Genomic DNA, 22,990 nt, shown 5'->3' on the forward strand with positions numbered 1-22,990 from the left:
GTCCACTTGTATGTTGTTCCTTTAATCCTTTATATTAAACGATCATGTCCAGTTGGATAGCCAAATATAGACATCGTTGTATTTCTACAAATAATCCTCATGACATTGACTTCTTTTTAGGGACGATCAGCTCGGATATTTGCTTTCATCACTGAATTTATGCAAATGTCCGAAAAAAGATTCAATAATGGTTGTAGTGGCGAGGCTCTGACATTGAAGTGGAATAGGGCTACTAACAGAGACTGCCCTAGGGCGTACACGTCAAGATTGAGTTTAGGATTGAGTAGGAGGCAGAGGTACTTCATGTAGGATAACAAAGACGATGATCATGGGTTGGAGACGAAGTCCACTAGACATGTTCTCTGCTCAGCGGCCTTCGCAGACTGGAGAATCCACAGACCACTCTGGTTTCAGGCTGTCCAATGATGGATCATCCGTCACAAGATGAAAAGATGCAGAGAAACAAACTTAGAGTTGGGGCTGAAAAGAGGTCCATAGAATATTATTGTCAACTGCCCCTGGCCTGGTGGTCACGAGTGAAGAGTAGGAATGTACACACTCTAGGAGGCCTCTTTTATGAATAAACCGCTGACTCTGTCCATGATTACCCTTAGTCCCTTTCGAGGTAGGTATTGCACTTTCAGGTAACCTCAGGTTAGGTTATTCATTGTCTAGAGTAGGGCATGTCAAAGGTTGTGAAACAGATGTGTAAAATTAACTTTTGAGCATACGTGGCCAGTGTATTTGATTGATAACCGCTCCCAATTTACCAAAGGGAATACCCATTGGTCACGAAGTAGAAAAAATAGACTTTTAGTTTCAAGTTCAAAGCATTGCCAAAAACGATGCTAAACCGCGATCATCCACCGTTAACCATGGTTTGCCCTTGAACATGAAAACAGGGAAGTTACCTATGTGATTGTGCACCAATAACCACCAGATACACCTAAAAGCAAGCCAGGGTCTGAGGACAGCCAACTGGCCAGGTACTGCTAACTCCCATCCGGGTCTGGGTGCAAGATACAAGACGTGCCTCAGTGCCGCCGAGCCCCAGGTCCTGATGGTGAACAGCAAGGTAGACTGCCCCTGGAGCGCTCAACCCAGTTCATCAATCTTGATGAGCCGTCCCTCCCTCCCTATGAGCACATCAGGTGCACAACTTCAAAATGAATTTGATGCAGACCTTTCAACGATGCCCCAGCCAATGTATCACTAGCATTCCATTCCACCACCTGTGCTTCTTAAGACGGGGTCTTCCTCTTACACACCATTCTGCATAACATTTCCTGTGTCCTTGCGATTGGAATGCTTGTAGGAAAGTAGGAAAAATACCCCTTTTGACATGGTTTCCCCCACACACTTTTTTGCCTTACTCTGATGCATCTTTGACTGAGTGTGCACCGGGTTCCTGATACCAGGTTCCTGTGGCTCTTATCTTTCCCAAAACTGTACCTTTGTTTTCACAATTGGCACACGTCTGGCTCACATATAAGTCCCTTGTAAAAGGTGCCAAGGACATTGTGGTCAGAGAGGGTCTTTCAGAGCTGAAGCATGTATTATGACACCCTAAGAAACCCCTCACCAAACACAAGCATGCTGCCACTGCAGCCTGTGTGTTGGTGCATATAAAAGTGATGAGTCAACTTGAGACACGTCCCTGTGTGCCAGGCCTACCAGCACTGCAAGAGGCATAGGTAAGTCATCCCTACACAGGGCCTTACAGCCCTGAGCTAGGGTGCACAATACTTCATGTGAGGGCCTAACTGCGTGAGCAGATATGCCCCTATAGTGGCTAAATCCATTCTCTGACATTATAAGTGCAAGTCAAGTCAAGTCAAGTCAAAGAATTTATATAGCGCACTACATACCCAGAGGGTCTCAAGGCGCTTAGGGAGGGGAGGAGGATTACTTATCAAATATCCACGTTTTAAGTTGCTTTCTGAATGCTAGGTGGTTCTGGGTAAGGCGAAGGTAAGTGGGGAGTGAGTTCCATGTTTTAGCTGCCAGGTATGAGAAGGATCTACCTCCCATGGTGGTCTTGTTGATGCGAGGTACAGTGGCGAGGGCTTGGCTGGAGGAACGTAGTTGGCGGGAGGGGGTGTAGAAGGACAGTCGTGAGTTGAGGCATTCTGGTCCGATATCGTAGAGTGATTTGTGTGCGTGGGTTAGAAGTCGGAAAGTGATCCTCTTATTGACGGGTAGCCAGTGGAGGTTTTTCAGGTGACCAGAGATGTGTTCGTTACGCGGGATGTCTAATATGATCCTGGCTGAGGCGTTTTGGATGCGTTGGAGTTTTTTCTGGAGTTTAGCGGTAGTACCTGCGTAGAGGGTGTTTCCGTAGTCCAGTCGGCTCGTGACCAGAGCATGGGTGACTGTTTTTCTGGTTTCGGTGGGGATTCAGCGAAATGTTTTTTTGAGCATGCGAAGAATGTTGAAGCAGGATGAGGAGACGGCGCTGACTTGTCTGTTCATTGAAAGTGAAGAATCCAGGATAACGCCTAGGTTCCGTGCGTGGTCTGTCGGGATGGGTGCTTTTCCAAGGGCTTCCGGCCACCAAGAGTCGTCCCATGCAGAGGGGGATGTACCTAAGATGAGGACTTCTGTTTTATCTGAGTTCAGTTTCAGACGGCTGTGTTTCATCCATTCGGCAACTTCTTTCATTCCTTCGTGTAGGTTAGTTTTGGCGGTGCTGGGGTCATTGGTGAGAGAAAGGATCAGTTGAGTGTCATCCGCGTAAGAGATGATGTTGAGGTTGTGTTGGCGGGCGATGGCCGCGAGGGGGCTCATGTATACGTTGAAGAGGGTGGGACTGAGTGAGGATCCTTGTGGTACACCACAGATGACTTCAGTGGCCTCGGACTTGAATGGTGGAAGGCGGACTCTCTGGGTTCTTCCGGTGAGGAACGAGGTGATCCATTCAAGTGCTTTTCCTTGTATTCCGATGTTTCTGAGGCGTTGTAAAAGGGTGCTGTGGCAGACTGTGTCGAAGGCTGCAGAGAGGTCGAGGAGGATGAGGGCGACTGTGTCTCCATTGTCCAGCAGAGTTCGAATGTCGTCTGTTGCTGCGATGAGGGCGGTCTCAGTGCTGTGTTTTGCTCGGAAGCCGGACTGTGAGGAGTCGAGGGATTTGTTGGCTTCGAGGAAGGCGGCGAGCTGGTTGTTGACAGCTTTCTCGATGACTTTGGCCGGGAAAGGAAGGAGCGAGATGGGGCGGTAATTTTTGAGTTCGGTGGGGTCCGCTGTGGGTTTTTTCAGAAGGGCGGTGAGTTCGGCGTGTTACCAGCTTTCCGGGAAGGTGGCGGAGTTGAGTGAGCAGTTGATGACGTCTCGGAGGTGCGGTGCTATGACGGAGTCTGCTTTGTTGAAGATGTGGTGAGGCCATGGGTCTGTGGGGGATCCTGAGTGGATGGAGTTCATCAGGCGGATGGTGTCCTCAGTGGAGATTGGGTTCCAGTCGTTAAGGGTGTTCAAGGGGGGAGAATGTTCAGCATATGGTTGGGTGGGTTGGTCTCCGGGTTGGTTGTCGAAGCTGTTGTGGATGTCTGCAATTTTGTTGTGGAAGAATAAAGCCAGGGAGTCGCAGAGGGCTTGAGAGGGGGTGATGTCGTTGGAGTTGGCCGAGGGATTGGTAAATTCCTTGACGATGTTGAAGAGTTCCTTGCTGTTGTGGGCGTTGTTGTCTAGTCGGTCCTTGAATGCTGATTTCTTGGCCTTTCGGATTAGTTGGTGGTGTGTGCGGGTGGCGTTTTTGAAGGCATCCTTGGTGCTAGTGGTTGGGTCTTTTTTCCAGGCCTTTTCAAGGGAGCGGCAGAGTTTCTTGGACTTCTTAAGATCATCGTTGAACCATGAGGCCTTCTTGCTGCCAGGTTTGCTTTGACGTTTTTTCAGTGGTGCTAGGATGTCGGCGCTGTTGGATAACCATAGGGTGAAGTTGGTGGCGGCTTGGTCTGGGTTAGAAGAGTGGGCTGGGGTGTTAAGAAGGAGCGATGAGGAGATCTGGTCGATGGTGGTTTTGTTCCAGTTTCTTTGCAGAGTTGGTTGGGGGTGGTTGATGGGTTTCGGCTTGTTGTAGGTGAAGTGAACGCAGCTGTGGTCAGTCCAGAGGAGATCCGTAGTGTGGCTGAAGGAGACATGGTTGCTGGAGGTGAAGATAGGGTTGAGTGTGTGACCAGCGATGTGGGTGGGGGAAGTGACCAGTTGTTTAAGTCCGAGGTTGGCGAGGTTGTCCAAGAGGGTGGTGGTGTTGCGGTCGTTGTTCTTTTCAAGGTGAAAGTTGAGGTCTCCCAGAAGGATGTAATCTTTGGAGGGGATCGCGTGTGGAGTGATGAAGTCCGTGATGTCTTCACTGAATTTTGCGCGGGGTCCTGGTGGTCTGTAGAGGAGGGTGCCTCTGAGTGTGGTCTTGGGGTCGATGTGGATCTGGAAGTGAAGGTGTTCAGAGTTGGCGAGATTGACGTCAGAGCTGGTTGAGATGTGGATTGATTTTTTATGGACGATAGCGATTCCTCCTCCTGTGTGGCCGGTACGGTCCTTGCGTGTGATCTTATATTCTTCAGGGATGGCAATGGTGATGTCTGGGGCGGAGGAAGCGTTCATCCATGTTTCAGTTAGGAAGGCGACGTCTGGAGAGATGGTGTCTAGTAGATTCCATAGGTCAATGGCGTGCCTGTGGACCGATCGGGTGTTGAGAAGGATGCATTGTAGGTGGTTGGTGTCGGGAATCTGAGGTGTGATCGTAGCGGAGTTGGTGACGGTACCGACGAATTTGCAGGAGTAGCAGGAAAAGGGTCCATGGGTGTGTCCAGGAGCGGCTTGGACGCAGTTGGGGGAACGGCCGGGGTTGAGGGCTAGGAGGGTGGTGGCATCGTAGGTAATGCGGGAGGGCTGGGCAGCGCGAGGGGCAGGGGGTCTGGCACTGGGCGCGGTCCAGGCGCGGACGGGCGTAGACGGGCTTACCTTTGGCGCACCTTCGGCGCAGGTTGGGCGCGGTCGCTGCGCGTGAACGCTGCGCGCGGGAACTACTGTCATAAATGGATAGTGGAGAGGGAGGGGCGAGGGCGGCTCAGCTGGGAGGCGGGGCGGGCTGCACAAGACGACAACAACAAACAAAATGGAGGAGGGGGGAGCACAACAGAGCGCTTGGGGAGAACGCGCTAACACAGCAGATAAATTAACAATCTAGAAGCCAAAGCGCTTTAAAAGCAAAGCGGCAGCCAGGCAGAGCTGTAGGCAATATTAAGGAGGCAAAATCGACAAAAAGCGCTGCCCAACGATACCAGTAGACGCCAGGGGCACTGGGAGCGACCACTCCGGCCAAAGCGAAGAGCGAGTCACAGCGCTTCTAGGTAGGGAAGCGCTGTTTGTAGTCTGTGGGAGGGCGGCTCAGCTGGGAGGCGGGGCGGGCTGCACAAGACGAAAACAACAAACAAACAAGGGGAAGGGGGGAGCACAACAGAGCGCTTGGGGAGAACACAGCGCTTGGGGAGAAGTGCACAGTGAAGCCATGCTGAGTGCATGGGCTGGGAGCTTGTCACTACGAGTTCCACAGCTCCACCGGATTCCAAGATGTTTTTTACCAAACATCTCAACTTAATAAACCCACACTGATGCAGTGTTGGATTTGTTAAACAAATTCATTCGGGGGCCACCTCAGAGGTACACCTAAAATCCGACCAACTTGTTAGTGTGTGCCTGACTGGTCCCCACCAGCCTGCACCAGGCACATTTGCATAAGTGGGATTTCCACCAGGGCATATAGCGGTAATCTCACCATGGTCAGAGGTGACAGCTCTTAGCTTCCAGCTGGCCCAGCTCCTAGCTTCCAGCTGTCCCTGGTTACTGCACCAAACATACTTCGCATAGGTGGGATTTCCATCGGCCGTAGTGCTGTAATCTCACCATGGCCAGCGGTGCCAGCTATCATCTTCCAGCTGTTCCAGGTTACTGCACCAGACATACTTTGCATACGTGGGATTTCCACCAGACCATAATGCGGTAATCTCACTGTAGCCAGTGGTGCCAGCTCTTCGCTTACAGCTGTCCTGGGTTACTGCACCAAGCACCTTTGCATACATGGGATTTCCGCCAGGGTGTTGAGTGGTAATCACATGGTGGCCAGCAGTGATAGCTCTGTTTTCAGCTACCCCAGGTTACTACACCTGCCATACTTTGCATAAGTGAGGTTTCCACCAGGGCGTAGAGTGGACATCTCACCATTGGCAGCAGTGCTAGCTCTCAGTTTCCATCTGTCTCTGGTTACTGCAGCAGGCACCTTTGCATAAGTGGGATTTCCACTTGGGCGTATAGCGGTAATCTCATCATGGCCAGCGGTGCCAGCTCTTAGCTTCCAGCTGTCCCAGCTCCTAGCTGCCCCAGGTTACTACACCAGGCATAATTCTCATAAGTGGATTTCCACCAGGCCTTAGAGCGGTAATCTCATCGTGGCCAGTGGCACGACCGATCAGCTTTCAGCTGTCTGCACAACGCATATTTTGCATAAGTTGGATTTCCACCAGGCTACAGAGCGGTAATCGCTCCATTGCCAGTGGTGCCACCACTCAACTTCCAAATCTCCCACGTTACTGCACCAGGCATACTTCACATAAGTAGGATTTCCGTCAGGCCTTTGAATTGTAATGTCAGCGGTGCCACCTGTCTTCTTGCAGCTTCCCCAGGTCTCTGCACCAGGCATACTTAGCATAATTGGGCTTTCCACCAGGGTGTAGAGTGGTAATCTCACCGTGGCAAGCAGTGATAGCTGTTTTCAGCTGCCCAGGTTACTGCACCTGCCATACTTTGCATAAGTGAGGTTTCCACCAGGGCGTAGATCGGTAATCTCACCATGGGCAGCGAAGCTAGCTCTCAGCTTTCAGCTGTCCCTGGTTACTGCACCAGGCATGCTTTGCATGAGTGGGATTTCCATTAGGGAGTAGAGCGGTAAATTCCGGTAATCTCACCATGGGCAGCAGTAATAGTTCACAGTATTCAGCCGTCCCAGGTTACTGCATCAGACATGTTTTGCATAAGTGGATTTCCACCAGGCCGAAGAGCGGTAATCGCACAATGGCCAGCAGTGTTAGCTCTCAGCTTCCAGCTGTCCCAGGTTACTGCACCAGTCATACTTTGCATATGTGGGGTTTCCACCAGGGTGTAGAGCGGTAATCTCACCATGACCAGAGGTGCCAGCTCTTAGCTGTCCCAGGTTACTGCACCAGGCATACTTCGCATATGTGGGGTTTCCACCCGGGTGGTATGTGGTAATCTCACCGTGGCCAGCAGTGATAGCTCTCAGCTGCCCCAGGTTACTGCACCAGGCATACTTCGCATAAGTGAGGTTTCCACCAAGGCGTAGAGCGGTAATCTCACCATGGTCAGCGTTGCTAGCTCTCAGCTGCCCCAGGTTACTGCACCAGACACCTTTGCATAAGTGGGGTTTCAACCAGGGCATAGAGTGGTAATCTCACAATGGCTAGCGTTGCTAGCTCTTGGCTGCCCCAGGTTACTGCACCAGGCACCTTTGCATAAGTGAGGTTTCCACAAGGGCATAGAGTGGTAATCTCACCGTGGCCAGCAGTGATAGCTCTCAGCTGCCCCAGGTTACTGCACCAGGCATACTTCGCATAAGTGAGGTTTCCGCCAGGGCGTAGAGCGGTAATCTCACCGTGGCCAGCGGTGCTAGCTCTCAGCTGCCTCAGGTTACTGCACCAGGCACCTTTGCATAAGTGGGATTTCCAACAGGGCATAGAGTGGTAATCTCACCATGGTCGGCGGTGCTAGCTCTCAGCTGCCTCAGGTTACTGCACCAGGCACCTTTGCATAAGTGGGATTTCCAACAGGGCATATAGCGGTAATCTCACCGTGGCCAGTGGTGCTAGATCTCAGCTTGCAGCTGTCCCTGTACCAGGCATACTTTGCATAAGTGGTATAGAGTGGTAATCTCACCGTGGCCAGCGGTGCTAGCTCTCAGCTTCCAGCTGTCCCTGTACCAGGCATACTTTGCATAAGTGGTATAGAGTGGTAATCTCACCGTGGCCTGCGGTGCTAGCTCTCAGCTTCCAGCTGTCCCTGTACCAGGCACCTTTGCATAAGTGGGGTTTCAACCAGGGTGTAGAGCGGTAATCTCACGATGGGCAGCGGTGCTAGCTCTCAGCTTCCAGCTGTCTCTGTCCCAGGCATACTTTGCATAAGTGGTATAGAGTGGTAATCTCACAGTGGCCAGCGGTGCTAGCTCTCAGTTTCCAGCTGTCCCTGTACCAGGCATACTTTGCATTAATGGTAATCTCACCGTGGCCAGCGGTGCCAGCTCTCAGCTTCCAGCTGTCCCTGGTTACTGCACCAGGCACCTTTGCATAAGTGGTATAGAGTGGTAATCTCACCATGGCCAGCGGTGCTAGCTCTCAGCTTCCAGCTGTCCCTGGTTACTGCACCAGGCACCTTTGCATAAGTGGTATAGAGTGGTAATCTCACCGTGGCCAGCGGTGCTAGCTCTCAGCTTCCAGCTGTCCCTGGTTACTGCACCAGGCACCTTTGCATAAGTGGTATAGAGTGGTAATCTCACCGTGGCCAGCGGTGCTAGCTCTCAGCTTCCAGCTGTCCCTGTACCAGGCATACTTTGCATAAGTGGTATAGAGTGGTAATCTCACCGTGGCCAGCGGTGCTAGCTCTCAGCTTCCAGCTGTCCCTGGTTACTGCACCAGGCACCTTTGCATAAGTGGTATAGAGTGGTAATCTCACCGTGGCCAGCGGTGCTAGCTCTCAGCTTCCAGCTGTCCCTGTACCAGGCATACTTTGCATAAGTGGTATAGAGTGGTAATCTCACCGTGGCCTGCGGTGCTAGCTCTCAGCTTCCAGCTGTCCCTGTACCAGGCACCTTTGCATAAGTGGGGTTTCAACCAGGGCGTAGAGCGGTAATCTCACGATGGGCAGCGGTGCCAGCTCTCAGTTTGCAGCTGTCCCTGTCCCATGGCATACTTCGCATACTTTAATGTGACTGAGTCGAGGAGACTGGCCAGATTGATGACGAGGAAATTCTCATTTTTCACCCCTCGGTTTATTAGCAGCCGCATTTCTCTCTTTATTAAGCATGTTTTCTTGGCTGTCCGCGCTGCGCCGTCACAGATCATTCGAGGCTGAGAGGCCGTTTCAGAATCAAGAGGGTAAACACATTTTTTGCATTGTTTCCACCTGTGAGGCCGTCTTTATTTTCATCCTCCGAATCTGCTGCTCGCGCCTTTCAGGAGGCACGAAAAGCAAAGGATAAAGTACTTTACAAATCATTTTTTGAGCCCCTAGTAATAAACAACTTTAGCAGAAAAGATTAATTTCATAGTCCGAGGTTATCATGAACATCTTAGCCCCTTGTGGACAAATGTTGGACACCCCTGCTTCAAAAACATCCGTCCATAAAACTAGGGTTCCAGGTGGTTTTTCAGGTTACTTAATCATTAATCGGGGTTGGTTAATCTTGTGGTGATTAATTTCTAGCTCCGATTCTTATATCTGCAATTACCTCTAATTTTAAATTAAAATGCAAAGTAAGTATTTGTTTTTAATTTACCAGGGAGGATTCCTGCAGCCCTTTTCATCTAAGTGAGAGGATGCCCCTCCATGAGCAGGACACCCCTGCAGCCTAAGGAGTGCATTCTCCTGGGTTGCAAGTGAGCAGCCATATACTATTTAGCGGGGCACCGCATAATTACGCGATGACCATCGAGAATACAGCCGCAAGCAATCCGATCATGTTTGGTTTCAAACATGTTGGAATCGTGGGGGTTTGATTCCAAGCACTGGAAGAGACCCCCGTTAGGCTCTCCATGTCCCCAGTACTAGTCTTCCAGACCCGGACAGTACAAAATGGTTGCTGCCGACCAGAGACACATTTCTGGCCTCCTGCTGTTGAGCCAAGCTCAAGCAGGCGAAGGCAGATCAATAGGCATCCTGTCACAGGGAAGTGTGACCACCTCTCAGAAAGGATTTTGTGTTTTTGGGACCGGGTGGGTGTGCTTGCCAGCGCCACAAAGTATTCATAAGGGGCACATTTGAAGTCGCCGTGCATAGTCCAGTTCAAACCAGTCCTCGTTGGCTCCCGTTCTGGCACAAAACTGGACAAAGGAAATGGGAGTAACCTCCCCCCTGCCCAGACCCTCCCCTGTGAGGGTTTCCTGAATCTTCCCAACCCTTTCCCTAGGGTACTTAAGGGCTTACCTGGGTGTAGGTCCCTAGATTCGTTGTGAGATAAGATTCAGATCAGACACCACTTCTTCTTCTACCGTCTGGGCACTCTGGACTTCGCTAGACTTCATTTGAGCCTGACTTCATCTCCCTTTCAGTCAGCTGCATTGTCTGTGTATGTGCATCATACAGGAACCTTCCAAGGCCTGTGAAGCATCAAAGACACCTGAGAAAATCTCCCTTGGAGTGAGGGAGTCACTGCCCTGCGTTCGCAGGCACCGCAACTAAGTTGACCGGTCTGCAGATCCTGAGCTCTTCCGGACTTCGTGGGCTCTGCAAGTGGTGGTTTTCCACAGCTCCCAATGGCCTGCCCTGACCTCTCACCAAGTTTGAGGCCAGAATCTCTTGTGGGGGTTGCAGTAACCGAACCTCTGTGCACTGCTTCCACCTTGTAGTTGCAAAGGCTTGTTAGTTTGCTTTGAAGAAGGTCTTTGGACTCCAAGTAGCCCCAACCTCGAGCACCTTCTGTGTCCAGAATCTTCAGCCACACTGCATCGTGTGCATCGTTGCCTGCATCCTTTGGTGAGCTGCTTGAGGTCCTGCTTCGACTCCAGTGCCTCCGGCCTGTGGGTCCACTTGAGGGTCACACTTGTTTCTTTTGGGCTCCCCTTATTGCTCGGGGCCTGCCCTGACTCCCCTGCCTTTGGTGAGTCCCCTGAACCTTGCTGGTCCTGACATTGCCCCTTCTTTGATTCCTGCGTTGCTTACCTTTGCCAAGGCTGGTTGGTGCTCCCGCCAGACACCGACCCCTCAGCACTCGACATCCTTTGTGGGGCTGCTTGTGCAAGGCTCCTGGTCCTCCTCAGCTTCGCCAGGTCCTCACAGCTGCAGAGTCAAGGTCCTCATCATCCATTCTGCAACACCAGACATCGGAGGGCATTCGTCTTCCAAGTCTCCTGGTCACTTCTGAATGACTTAGACTCTGTCCCCTCTGCTTGCAGGTACTTCTTGTCTAGAATCCACCTTCGGATTCCACCGGACACTTTCCTGAAGTCCTTCATTGGAAACAACGGCAGTTTCCGATACCACTTCACATGTATGCACCCAGCTTCCCTGGTGTAGATAATGTGGGTACTAGGGTATCCACGGGTGGGTGGCTCTCTAACCTTCTGTTTTCCACTGGGTTTATTCAGGGTCCTCTGGGAAGGGTCCTTAATCTTTAAAAATCCAACTGTGACTTACACGTAGAGTTGTATGGAGCATGCGGTTGTGTTCCCACACTGCACATGCTCTTCGTGGGTTCCCTACTTACTCCCCTTGTGGGGTTCCTTGGGTCTCCAGCAGCTTTATGTCCTCTTAACCGTGTCTTGACCCAAGTCGTGGTTCTTATACCACTTTCTTAAAATATGGTTTGGTCCACCCCACCCGGGGTCCACTGCGTATTTCATGCTATTTACTGTGTTTCTTTGCTAAAGTATTGTGTGCATTGCGTTTATCTTTGGGTTGGAGATACTTGAACATTCTAGAAAGTATTATATAATAAATACATATTTTTATAAATACTTGGTGTGGTTCTTTTCACTTCATCTAATCTATAAGATTGCATTCTGGTAAAACGAGCTGCTTTACACTCCTTCCAGACTAAGCCTGAAGGCTGCTCTCCACCTGTGTAAGTTGGTGCTTACACCACTTACTGAAGATATAGGTTTGCTAAATCTTGAGTCACTGCACTTAAAACCTATAAGTCACCCTTATAGCAGGCCTTTACAATCCTGAAGGCAGGGTGCTTGGTTCTAAGTGAGAGGGTACTCAAGATATAGGAAACCTATATATTCAGTAAGGGGTGTAAGCACCAACTTACACAGGCTGCAATGGCAGGCCTGTAGTTCCATTTTGAATGGTCTCTCATGGGTGGCATAATACCTGCTTCAGCCCATGGCAGACCTCTGGTGTACCTATGCCCTGGGTACAGGCGTACCATATACTAGGGACTTATAAGGGTACCCCAGTATCCAATCTGGGATGTACCTAAAGTACTGAACACAACAATTTAGGGAGAAATACTGGGGTCCTGACTAGCAGGATCTCAGCTAGACTAGTCAAAAACAGCATCACATCAAGCAAAAAGTGGGGGTAACCATAGAAGTAGATCCTACTTTCCTACACAGACCGTCTCCGTTTACCTTTTAAACGTAACCGTTTCCTTACTCTACAGTAACCTCCACATTGTCATTTCCTCTTAAAACCATTTACTCATGATTTCGCTCCCCAGTTCTTTTGTTTGTCCATTGATGAGGTCTTTGTATCCTCAGTGTTTCTTTTAGTCCGAAACAAAGACCTGGTGCTAACCTACAATATTGACTGTGACACTCAGGAGGTGAGAAGCTTTAGCCCTTACAGAACTATAGCATGGGGACGCCAGTCACTGGCAGTTGCAATATGTAAGAAGGGGATTTTCAACCATTACTTCGCAAAAAGTGTTTGATGTTCAGTTTCTGCGCGGCAGGTGCATTAACCGTCCATGAGTCGTGTGCTAGGAATGTTTCACCCACTGTGATGTCTTGCCTAGAGTAGCTTAATTGTTCCCTTGTAACTAGTTGCCTAGCGAAATACCCCAAGGTTTGGGGTTTCACTGGGCCCGGAATTATCGGATCTGCAAACTCTGGGTCTGATGAACCGGACCAGGAGTTTAATGCAGTTGCCATGTCCCGCCCCAGCCCGTCCGACTGCGCCATGTAACGAGCAGAAAAAAGTGTTCCCCCAGCTGAAGTAAAAAGCTCTTTCTCCCCTCGCCCCCCCATCACCCTTCGACTGCCAACAGCCAATGAAAGAAAGTCCTGCACCATTTACCAGGTGGTAAATCTATGCATATTTGGGCTCGGTATTCCACTCAAAAGGGGTAAAAACACATGGATTTGGAGCTGATATCCACAGGTGTGTGTGTTTTTCACTAATCTGGGGGGGGGGCTAACTTGTAATCTCTGTTAATTCACAAAGACTATCGTCCGGAATCTTTGATTGCAGTCCTAGTATCTTCCCAAGGAGTAATGGGGTATTTTAATAATGCTTAGAGTTGTCACTCTGAGCAAAGATCCGCCGGGCTCCTTGACAGGGTTTGGAGTAGTTCGGGGCACTCCATATTGGGGCCTGATCTCTAGTAGTTATGACTATGCATCACATAAAACATGAAAGACACTCAAATGATGGACGGAACGCAGAACACATTAAACATTCACCCCCAGTCACAGATCTGGATTGAATCCATCATCATTCTTTAGCTCACTTCCCCACCTCAGTTCAGACCCAGCTATATGCAAATCAGTCTTGACGCTGTGCCTCATGGCAACAGACCTGAATTGCCAAGCCAGGTCATCCGTGGATCGGAAACAAGCATCCTAGGACCGGTTTCGGGGTTTTACCCCTCATCAGCCAGACTAGCTTGAATCCAGTGGCAAAGTGAGCCCAGGACCCACGCCTGGGCATACCCAGCGCGCAAAGGGCGAGAAAGCAAAAGACATACAAATGATGGACAGAATGCAGAACTAATCAAACATTCACCCCCAGTCAGGCGATCTGGGTTAAATCCATCATTCTTTTGCTCACCATGCCACCCCAGTTTAGACCCAGCCATAGGCAAAGCATTTCACTCACAGAACGTTTTATGCAGTAAACAAGGCGGTCCTGCCGCCGAAACGCGTCGGACCTTGTTTGAATAAATCGCCTTCTGTGCCAAAATACTTCACTGAGTCGGTGCCTGTTTGTGGAAAGACTGTCAGGATGGATATATATATATATATATATATGTGTATGTATATATGTATAGGTGTGTGTGTGTGTATGTGTTTTCGGACCCCCCTCCCTTTTTTACTCGTCTAAATCAACCTGAAATTTTCAAGACTGCATCTGAAGTGATTGATGTACTCGTTTTGAGGATTTCGTGAAGATTCGTCAAACGGCGTCAAAATTCTTAGCAAAACAAATAACGCTTTGTCTATGGAAACTATAACTACCTACTGGCGACCTGTGTTTGCTAAATGTCCACATTCTTGGGCAGCTGATGTCTCTTCCTCAGTGCAATAATCTCGGTGAGTTTTCTTCCAGCATCTTCAAAAATGTGGCAACTGGTGATTCTCCTCTAGGTTTTCGATTCCAGCAGAACCATCTGCACCGCACATGGAAGTCGGGCAGTGCGATTTCTGTTCAGTTCTCAACTTTCTCCTTATGCACCTGGTGTTTCTGCTTTTATCAGTTTGCACACTGTGACATTTATGTTCTGCCGCCAGCTCCTGAGAGCCTAGTCCTACCTTGTTTCAGATCAGTGTATCTATGGTCTAGTAGTCCGGTGAAAGAACTAACATTCTCCCACCTTTACATTGAAAATGGACTTTTCCTAGCCCTTATGCATAGCTAGGCCCACACCCTGTCTGACTCCCATATTCAACTGGTTGCAGTGTGGACAGACTGACAAGGCACTGTGCTAATGGGCAGAAGTGCCTTCTGCCGGCTCGTTCCCACACTACAGAGTAACTTTGATTTACCATAACACTAGAAAAAGCCAGAGAGGCCTGTGACGTAGCCAAGTTGCAACTCTTGTTTACCTTAAGTCCTAGGGATGAAATCTTACTTTTTGTTTAACGTTTTTTAGGCTGACCACTAACTACTAATTTTTGATTTTTATTAAAATTGTATATATCATATTCCTACTTATTGGGGATGTCAGCCAGCCCTCTTTATCTGTTGTATCAATTACATTTTTCTGCCCGCTACAACATGAGGCAATGGGTCAGACCTCTTTAGCCACTGGTTAACTTCCTTTTAGGCGACGGAATTCTACTCTCTCACAAATAGCACATCAGTCAGCAAAGTAGTTACATTTATGCTATAGGCTGAGATGGCGCCATATGGCTTTTAAGAGCAAAAAATATTTTTGGTTTTAGGCAATTTAAAAAAAAAATGTTTTTTACATATTGCCAGTGGCCGGCCAGCTGCCCTAACAATAATGTTGACAAAACAAATGACAAAACAAGCAATGACAAAATCAAAAGGCTGGAAGCCAACCCAAGACCTATTGACTTTTGGCATTGTCTTGTTGATTCATAGAGAGGTCTTATTACCTAGAAAGATGCATGCAGATACATTCACCTGCATTAGAGCCCACTACTGTTTAAGTAGGAAGACTTGCTACTCCGGTATTACAAGTGAAAACTCTAAAATATTGTAGGAGTGTGCTAGCCTAAGACATGTTAACCTCTGACACCTGCAGCGCAACCAATGAGAGATTATAGGAAAGGAGTTTTCCCACTGTGTTGATGTTCATGGATCTGCCATGGTGATGCAGGTTTAATACAGGAGATCTCCCATGGATGGCCATGGTTTGACCTTGTGTTTTGATTATGCATTTGACTATAATCAGTAGTGGGCAACAGTTGCATCTCCTGTCACCTTTTGCCATCAGCCTGAATTGAGAAGTTAACAAAGAAATAACTATGTTGCGTTGACAACTGCCATGTTAGTGGCAGCCTGTTAACACAAAGCAGCGGTTGTTATGTAGTACAGATGGGTGATTGGATTTTTTAGAATTGCAGTTTTTGATTTGGGAATATTCCATTTTTTACATTTTAGATTTTGGTGCAGAAGTGTCTCTAGAGAAAAATCTCAGCAGCTCATGACATGTCATGTCTCCGGCAGTGATTTGCCGCTGTCCCATTCAACGCAATGCCTGGACTCGCCCCAGACCGGTCTGCTGGCCATCTTTCAGGTGTTCTTTACTGGGGTTCCTGGAAAAAACACGTAAAACCAACGTTTCTGGTGTGTGAATGCATTTTCAATCTGACTACACATTGTGGCAGAAAATGATAGTGCCTTAAAACGTAAACTGACTTTCTCACTAATTCCCTTTGAGCACTGGGGGGGGGGAACTTTTCCCTCAACCATTCCCTTGATACCTACTCTGTATAAGCACAGACATGCTTGGTTAGCGGTCCTTTCTGTCCTGCACCATCCAGGAATCTTGAATTGTTGAAATTCTGAAAGGAAACTATGAACTCAAAGCAGCGACGGATTGAAATGCCTGAATTAATCTGGATCTCTGGTAATACCTCTGGGTACATTCCATTCCGTTGATTTTAGTTCATCTGTGGCATTACGGAAAGCGATTAACCACATGCATTTCAGCCTTGGTCAGACTCCAAAGGCAACAGTGCAGCCTGCACCCCTAGGCATGTCCCCGATAGGCCACAAAAACTAGACAGTGGTTTCAACCCCTCGTCTCAGATTGTTATCTTTCATGCGGTCCATCTCCTGGGCCTGTAGCACCTAGGGTAGCAGAGATACACCCTCTTGTGGAGTACCAACACCATCATTCTCAGCACCTTCCTACCGACCGACCCACCCACATTCCAAGTAGGAACCTGAGCACCTCACAGGGAAATTTTTTATTTTACAGAGTTTTATATAGCGCGAACTTGACCCGAATCGTGTATCAGATCGTTTTTTCATAGCACCAGTTGCATTACATTAGGATACATTAATTTTTGTTAGGCACAGGGAGATTAAGTCATTTGCCCAGAATCACAGGATGTTCAGTGTCATTGCCAAGACTCAAACTCAGTTCCCCAGATTCGAGGTCGACCGCCCTAGCCGTTCGGCCAACTCCTCTCCCTCAAATACATGTAAGTTCCAAAAGGTGGCTGCAGCTTCTGCCTGGAAGATGGCACATAATGGCTTCCTAGGACTTGTGAGGCAGGCAGACATTTAAATAAAGGCCTTGATAGCCATAGTTGAGAAGCCAGGTATGATTAACAGAAATGGAACAGAAGAGAAACCAAAGCTCAAATGCAGATACGTGGCAGGCGTACACAGCCACGAGGAGCCAATGGAAAAGAACGACTAAGAGTGATGGGAATAATTTGAAGATTGCTTATTGATATCTTAACAGTGACATACCCAGCGCGGAGAATCAATGTGGGTCAGGACAAGAAGATCTGGGTAACTTATACTAACAATAACCTGAGAAGTTGCAGAAGAGATTGTAATGACTGAGAGCTGAGGTTGAAAATATAAAGCGATACAAAAGGGGATGATGGACGGAGCGCTTGAGCAAATCAAACACTCACCCCCAGTCAACTGATCTGGGTTTAATCCATCACCATTCTTTAGCTCACAACTTAGGGTGAACAAAGCGATACAAAGGGGGATGATGGACAGAGCGCTTGAGCAATTCAAACACTCACCCCCAGTCAACCGATCTGGGCACAGGGTCAGTCGGATTTGCATATGGCCATGTCTGAACTGAGGTGGCATAGTGGGCTAAAGAACGGTGATGGATTAAACCCAGATCTGTTGACTGGGTTTGAGTGCTTGATTGGTTAAGATGCTCCGTCCATCACCACCCCCTTTTGTACTGCTTTGTTTGCCATAAGTTGGCAGGGTATGCTCAGACGTGAGTCCTTTGCTCACTTTGCCACTGGATTCAAGCAAGCCGGGCTGAAGACGGCTGAAATGCCAGAAACCAGTCCTAGGAAGCTTGTTTCCGGTCCAGGGAAGGCATGGCTTGGTAGTTCGGGCTGGACTGTTCCCATGAGGCACAGGGTCAGACTGATTTGCATATGGCCATGTCTGAACTGGGGTGGCAGAGTGGGCTAAAGAACGGTGATGGATTAAACCTAGATCTGTTGACTATGTGTGAGTGTTTGATTGGTTCAGATGCTCCGTCCATCACCACCCCCTTTTGTACCAACGAGGTTGAAAATATAACAGCCACAGATTTGAGTGATACAGGTACAGTTGCATGTAGAAGAACTCATCCTGTGGTCCGAGATGGACTCAGTGAAGGAGATGAACCGTATGGGTTACGATGGCATGCGCTAGACTTGTAAACGACACGCAGATGATGGACGGAATGCAGAGCAAATCAAACATTCACCCCCAGTCAAGAGATCTGGCTTAAATCCATTGTTCTTTTGCTCACTCAGCCACCCCAGTTCAGACCCGGCCATATTCAAATCAGTCTTGACCCTATGCCTCATGGGAACAGTGCAGCCTGGCCTGCCAAGCCAGGAACTCCCTGGACTGAAAACAAGCATCCTGGGACCGATTTCAGGCTAACACCACTCATCAGCCAGGCTAGCTTGAATCCAGTGGCACAGTGAGCCCGGGACCTACTTCATAAAATTCCTAAATTCTCCGGTTGACGCAGATATTTTACGGCACTGCATTTCATGAGGTAACTTATTAAGTGTTTTGTTTTGTTTGGTCCAGAGTGACTTTCCAGTAAAGTGCTACTAAGTGCCTCCCTGTTTTAGTTTTTACATGGACCATCTCCACCCACTCTCTCCTGAATGGTTCACTCAACAGTCTCACCTTTTCCCTCTGATCTCCTCCTCAAGAAGTCTTTCCTTCAACTTTCTTCTTTTTGCAGGCACATAAAACCGTCGTGCTTGGTTGCTGCTGTGATCTAGCTTGTTTTTTCGCCTGTTTGTCCTGCCACTCACTGTCTTCCTTCCTTGCATCTAACATATTTCTAAATTGACTTTCCCATCAGACACCTGTCTGGCTCCAGCTGTGCTTTCACGCACCATTTGACGCCCTGGCCTTTGGCCCCGCCCCATCCCTAGTACCACGGTGTTGCATTAATCTTGTCTGTCGCACAGGTATGCAATCGCTGTGTCAGCCGCACTCCACATCTGTCCGTACGTCCGTCAGGGACTTCCTCCTACAGGGGCCCCTTGACATATGTGCACAAGGAAGGTGTTACTGTAAAGCCTTCCATAGGGCTAATGTAATAATTGGGCCCCAGGGCACGTGTCACAGATTCTCTGCAAAAAACTGAAACCAGGAGAAAACAATCTACAACTTTTTCCACTTGTAGTTGCGGCATGGAGCAGCGCTCGTCAGTCGTCACTGAAAGATGTTTACACCAGACCACAAATGGAGATAACAGACTGTGAAACTGTGTGCAACAAAAGCATTACTTAAAAATCATTTAGCGTTCATTTTAACAAAGAAGTTCGAGCCATTGATTTTTTTTTAAATTAGCGGTGCAAACTAATGTTACACTAAGATAGCTCATGGAATCATGCAGTGTCAAGTCATAATACTTTTATTTGATTTTATTAAAAATCATAAAAGGGTATACAAACCACCATAATACATTGTAAATTGAATTTAAGGATTTTTTGACCATGCTAGAAGTTCGTGCTTGAGCAGTCGACGAGTGGTAGTTTTAAAAGTATCTGATTGTGAAATAAAATATTATTCTACAAATTAACAAACAGTAAAATGCAAGATGGCGGTGCTATTTGGAAATTGTTCAGTTCTGGACTGCTCCAGTTAGTTCATTTGCTTTTTTTTATCCAGTTCCTCTGCTGCCATTTGCCAGAAGGTTATGGTTCTGCAAGATAGTTGAATTGACAAGCCTCCGAGAATCATGCAGTGATTTAAAGCTCACAGACCCAGTTAGCCTTCCATCCTTTTGAGTTTTGAGGTCGGTAAATAGAGTACATTAAAATGGGTTACAGTAACATCCATTATTTTCAGCACTTAGAAAAAGAAGCGCCGTATGAAGCACTATATGAAAAACGATTCTTTTTGTTTGTTTAGAGTAAAAATGGAACAAACTGATTTTACTGTAAATGCTGGTCTATATTTCACATTTAGAAGCTAATGTGAATGTAGCTATCGTATTTTTTTTATTATGTAGATAGCAGAAATATAGTGAAATCAGTTTTCTCCAAGTTTGTGGCCTGTTACAGAAGGCCTCTGCTCCCGTCCCTCGCACCGTCTGGGTCCAGTCTGCATCAGGAGCCACTGAGTCGGATGCTCGAGACGTCCTGAGTGTCCTCTCTATGGCCATGACGCGCACATTGGCCTCCCCTTCGCCTGTTGTCGTCATAGCTATGCTGCATGCCCTCACGCCCTGTGGACTCCAGAACTGGATGGCTGAAAACTTTCTGCTTCTCAACCCCAGCAAAATGGAGTTCTTCCTCTTCCCCCTCACTGAAATGCAAGCTGGGCCTCCCTCTCAAGAAGGTTACAATTGATGGGAACCGCCCTTTCAGTACTTAATTTCCCAAAAATTAAGTGCCAGGGCCTACAGTATGTCTCATGGGGCAAATGTAGTTGGCGCAACCCGCATGTCACTTTAAAGTCCAAGTTTTATAATTTTTTTAAGATAAATTAAACAATGAAATGCTCCACCAATGAACTTTATTTTTAAATGACACATGCAGCGCCACCAGGTGGTGGATTCTTATTAGCAGGTGCCGGATTCGCATATAAGCGGCGGTGCTGAGCACCGGAATACACTGGCACAAATTAAGCACTGCACCCTGGATTCCTCCCTAACCCTTCCTCCACACATTAGTAATGCAGGGAAAGATGCAATTGTCTTCCTCGGCTCGCACAAATATGTAAAACATCTAACTGGCAATTAAAAATTACTGTGCAGCATAAATTCCAGACTTGATATTGGTTATTCCATCCTAGCTGGGCTCCACTATCTTTTCTGGCCTTACTCCATCAGAGGTAAGAATTCAGCAGCCAGAACCCTTACCTTCTCAAACAGTTTCAGCCATACCTCCCCCAGTCTCCGAAAAACTCCATTAGGTACCATTAAAAGCCAGGCCCACCTTCCAGCTATGGTGCATCACCTATAAATCTACATATCTGAACCTAAAACTAAATTACGCCCTGGCTAAAGATAAGCAGGAGAGCGAGACTGGATAGAGAAAGCCCTAATTTAAGATTATCCCCCTTGTCTCCAGCAGTACTGTGTCAAGTGCTTTATTTATTTCTGGATGAAGTGCTTCCTCCATATTTTGGTCTCGCAAGTTGGCGTCCGAAGCTGTGTGACCTTCTTTCCATTTCTTGCTTGTGCAAGTTCTCGTTCCCATCCTTCCTGAGCTCTAAGAGGTCCCACTGGGATTTGTCCTTCCATATGTAACTGTTTTATAAGTTGTTGTTTTTTTTTATTTTTAGGACCTGCTGAAGCACACACCTGAGGACCACCCAGATCACCCCTGCCTGATGGATGCCCAGAGGAACATCAAGCAGCTCGCGGAGCGGATCAATAAAGGAATGAGGAGTGCGGAGGAAGCCGAGAGGGACACCAGGATCGTGCAGGAGGTGGAGGCGCACATCGAAGGAATGGAGGATGTAAGTGTCTTAATATCTCTACGTATGCATAGTTGTTTAGTACATATCTCACCCACAGACATCGGAGCAATAGAATGCAAGTAGAGTAAATTTGCTAGGGTAGGGAAGAGCAGGAACTGGAAGGTCTTTTAGTGAGCATGAATGTCATTAAATACTTGGTCCTTGAGTCATACTGCTTGTACTGAATGGTGCAGAGTACATTTATAACCCGCAGTAGTGACAAAGGTGTGTTCACTTTGAGGATAATTGAGGGCAGCGTGCTGCTTCAGTCACTGATCAATCAAATGCACGGTCTCACAATGTGCCCTGCTCAGAGATGTGATCTGTTCACTAATGTGTCTCCTGTGGGTTCAGAACACTTGGGTTCTTGCTCTAATGTGTGATCTTGGGCTACTGAGATGTAAGGAGTGTGGGACTCCTTACATCTCAGAAATCTCACATTTGCTAAATTGTGCCCCACTCTGAAGGATCTGGCTACTGCCTATAAGCAAGCCAGTGTCACCCCAGTGGTGAAACTGCAGATTTTCAGGCTCATCCCGACACTTCTACTCCACACATCCCAAAAATGTACTTTAGTGTACGATTGCAAACATCTTACGAGTCAAGTCCATTGTCCTTGCTTTGATCTCTTTACCAGGTGTAGTTTAATATGTCAGTAAATTCTAACAATAAGTAATCCCATTCATTTTTTTTTGTTTGATCTGTTTTATTAGTTTTTGGAGAGATTGTACATGTTACAAATTGAGTATTTCATAAGAAAACATGCCAGCACTGAAAGACACTTTGCATATGTCATTGTAGTTGTTGGTAGCCAGGTGGCATGCATAAAATCTTACTTCGGCTTTACAGTTTAACGTTACAGTGGATAATCATGTCTAATGACCTATCACGTGACAATGATAAGCAATCATTCTATTTGTTGGGCGGTTACATAAGTAATCCATTCATGCTCGTCATGAACGTATGTGTAAGATCTTTGACCCTGATAGAGCTCCTTGTCCTGAGTACATATGACGGTCCCTGTCTCAGACCCCTGTATAGACCAGTGGAGCATTCAGTAGATAGTAAATGTTGTAGGTTGGAATCTTTAGTTCGCACTTAGGGGCCTTCAGTTGTGCCTGATGCAGTCCTTGCCTCACCGTTTGGTTATTTTAAGGCCACTGATGTCTTCCAAAGAAACACAAACCTCTCCAGGATAGAAGACGAGCATGTAAAGGCTGCTTGACGTGCTCCGTGGACATGCTCGGCCAACCCGTATGTCCGGTTCCCTGATGTAAATTTCTATTTCTACAGATTATTACTACTGACAGAAATGTTAAGGCTGCAATCTTAACCATATGCCTTGTGTTCCCACCTGCCATGCCCTCTTCTGCTATCTCCAGACAGAAGCAGAGTTGAATATTGCCAATCGATCACTTACTGTTTTCTCTTTCCACAGCTCCAAGCCCCTCTACGCAGGTTCCTGCGCCAGGAAATGGTGGTTGAAGTGGTAAGAGCTCCCTTTCTTGGCAAATGCTTGTTGCTACTTTGGTGTAACAGGGCCCTTCTCTGTCTGTCAAGGAAATCCATATGATTCCTTAAAGGAGCTAGGGTTTACTTCCTTTATTGAACTAACTTCCTAAAATACCTCTCTGGTGAAAAAGTCTTGTGCTTGTTAAAGGGCGGA

At 47.8% G+C, this 22,990-nt stretch overlaps 1 protein-coding gene across 1 annotated transcript in view; it reads left to right on the forward strand.

Annotated features, from left to right (window-relative positions):
• Positions 1-22,990, forward strand: part of ARHGEF17 (Rho guanine nucleotide exchange factor 17) — a 611,927-nt gene that overhangs the window by 494,865 nt on the left and 94,072 nt on the right. The window contains exons 6-7 of the mRNA XM_078658552.1: positions 21,148-21,324; positions 22,763-22,813. Coding sequence (XP_078514678.1) covers positions 21,148-21,324; positions 22,763-22,813 — 228 coding nt within the window. The remainder of the gene's footprint in view (positions 1-21,147; positions 21,325-22,762; positions 22,814-22,990) is intronic.

Source organism: Lissotriton helveticus, chromosome 8 (genome assembly GCF_964261635.1).
Source record: "Lissotriton helveticus chromosome 8, aLisHel1.1, whole genome shotgun sequence".
NCBI classification, from domain to species: domain Eukaryota; kingdom Metazoa; phylum Chordata; class Amphibia; order Caudata; family Salamandridae; genus Lissotriton; species Lissotriton helveticus.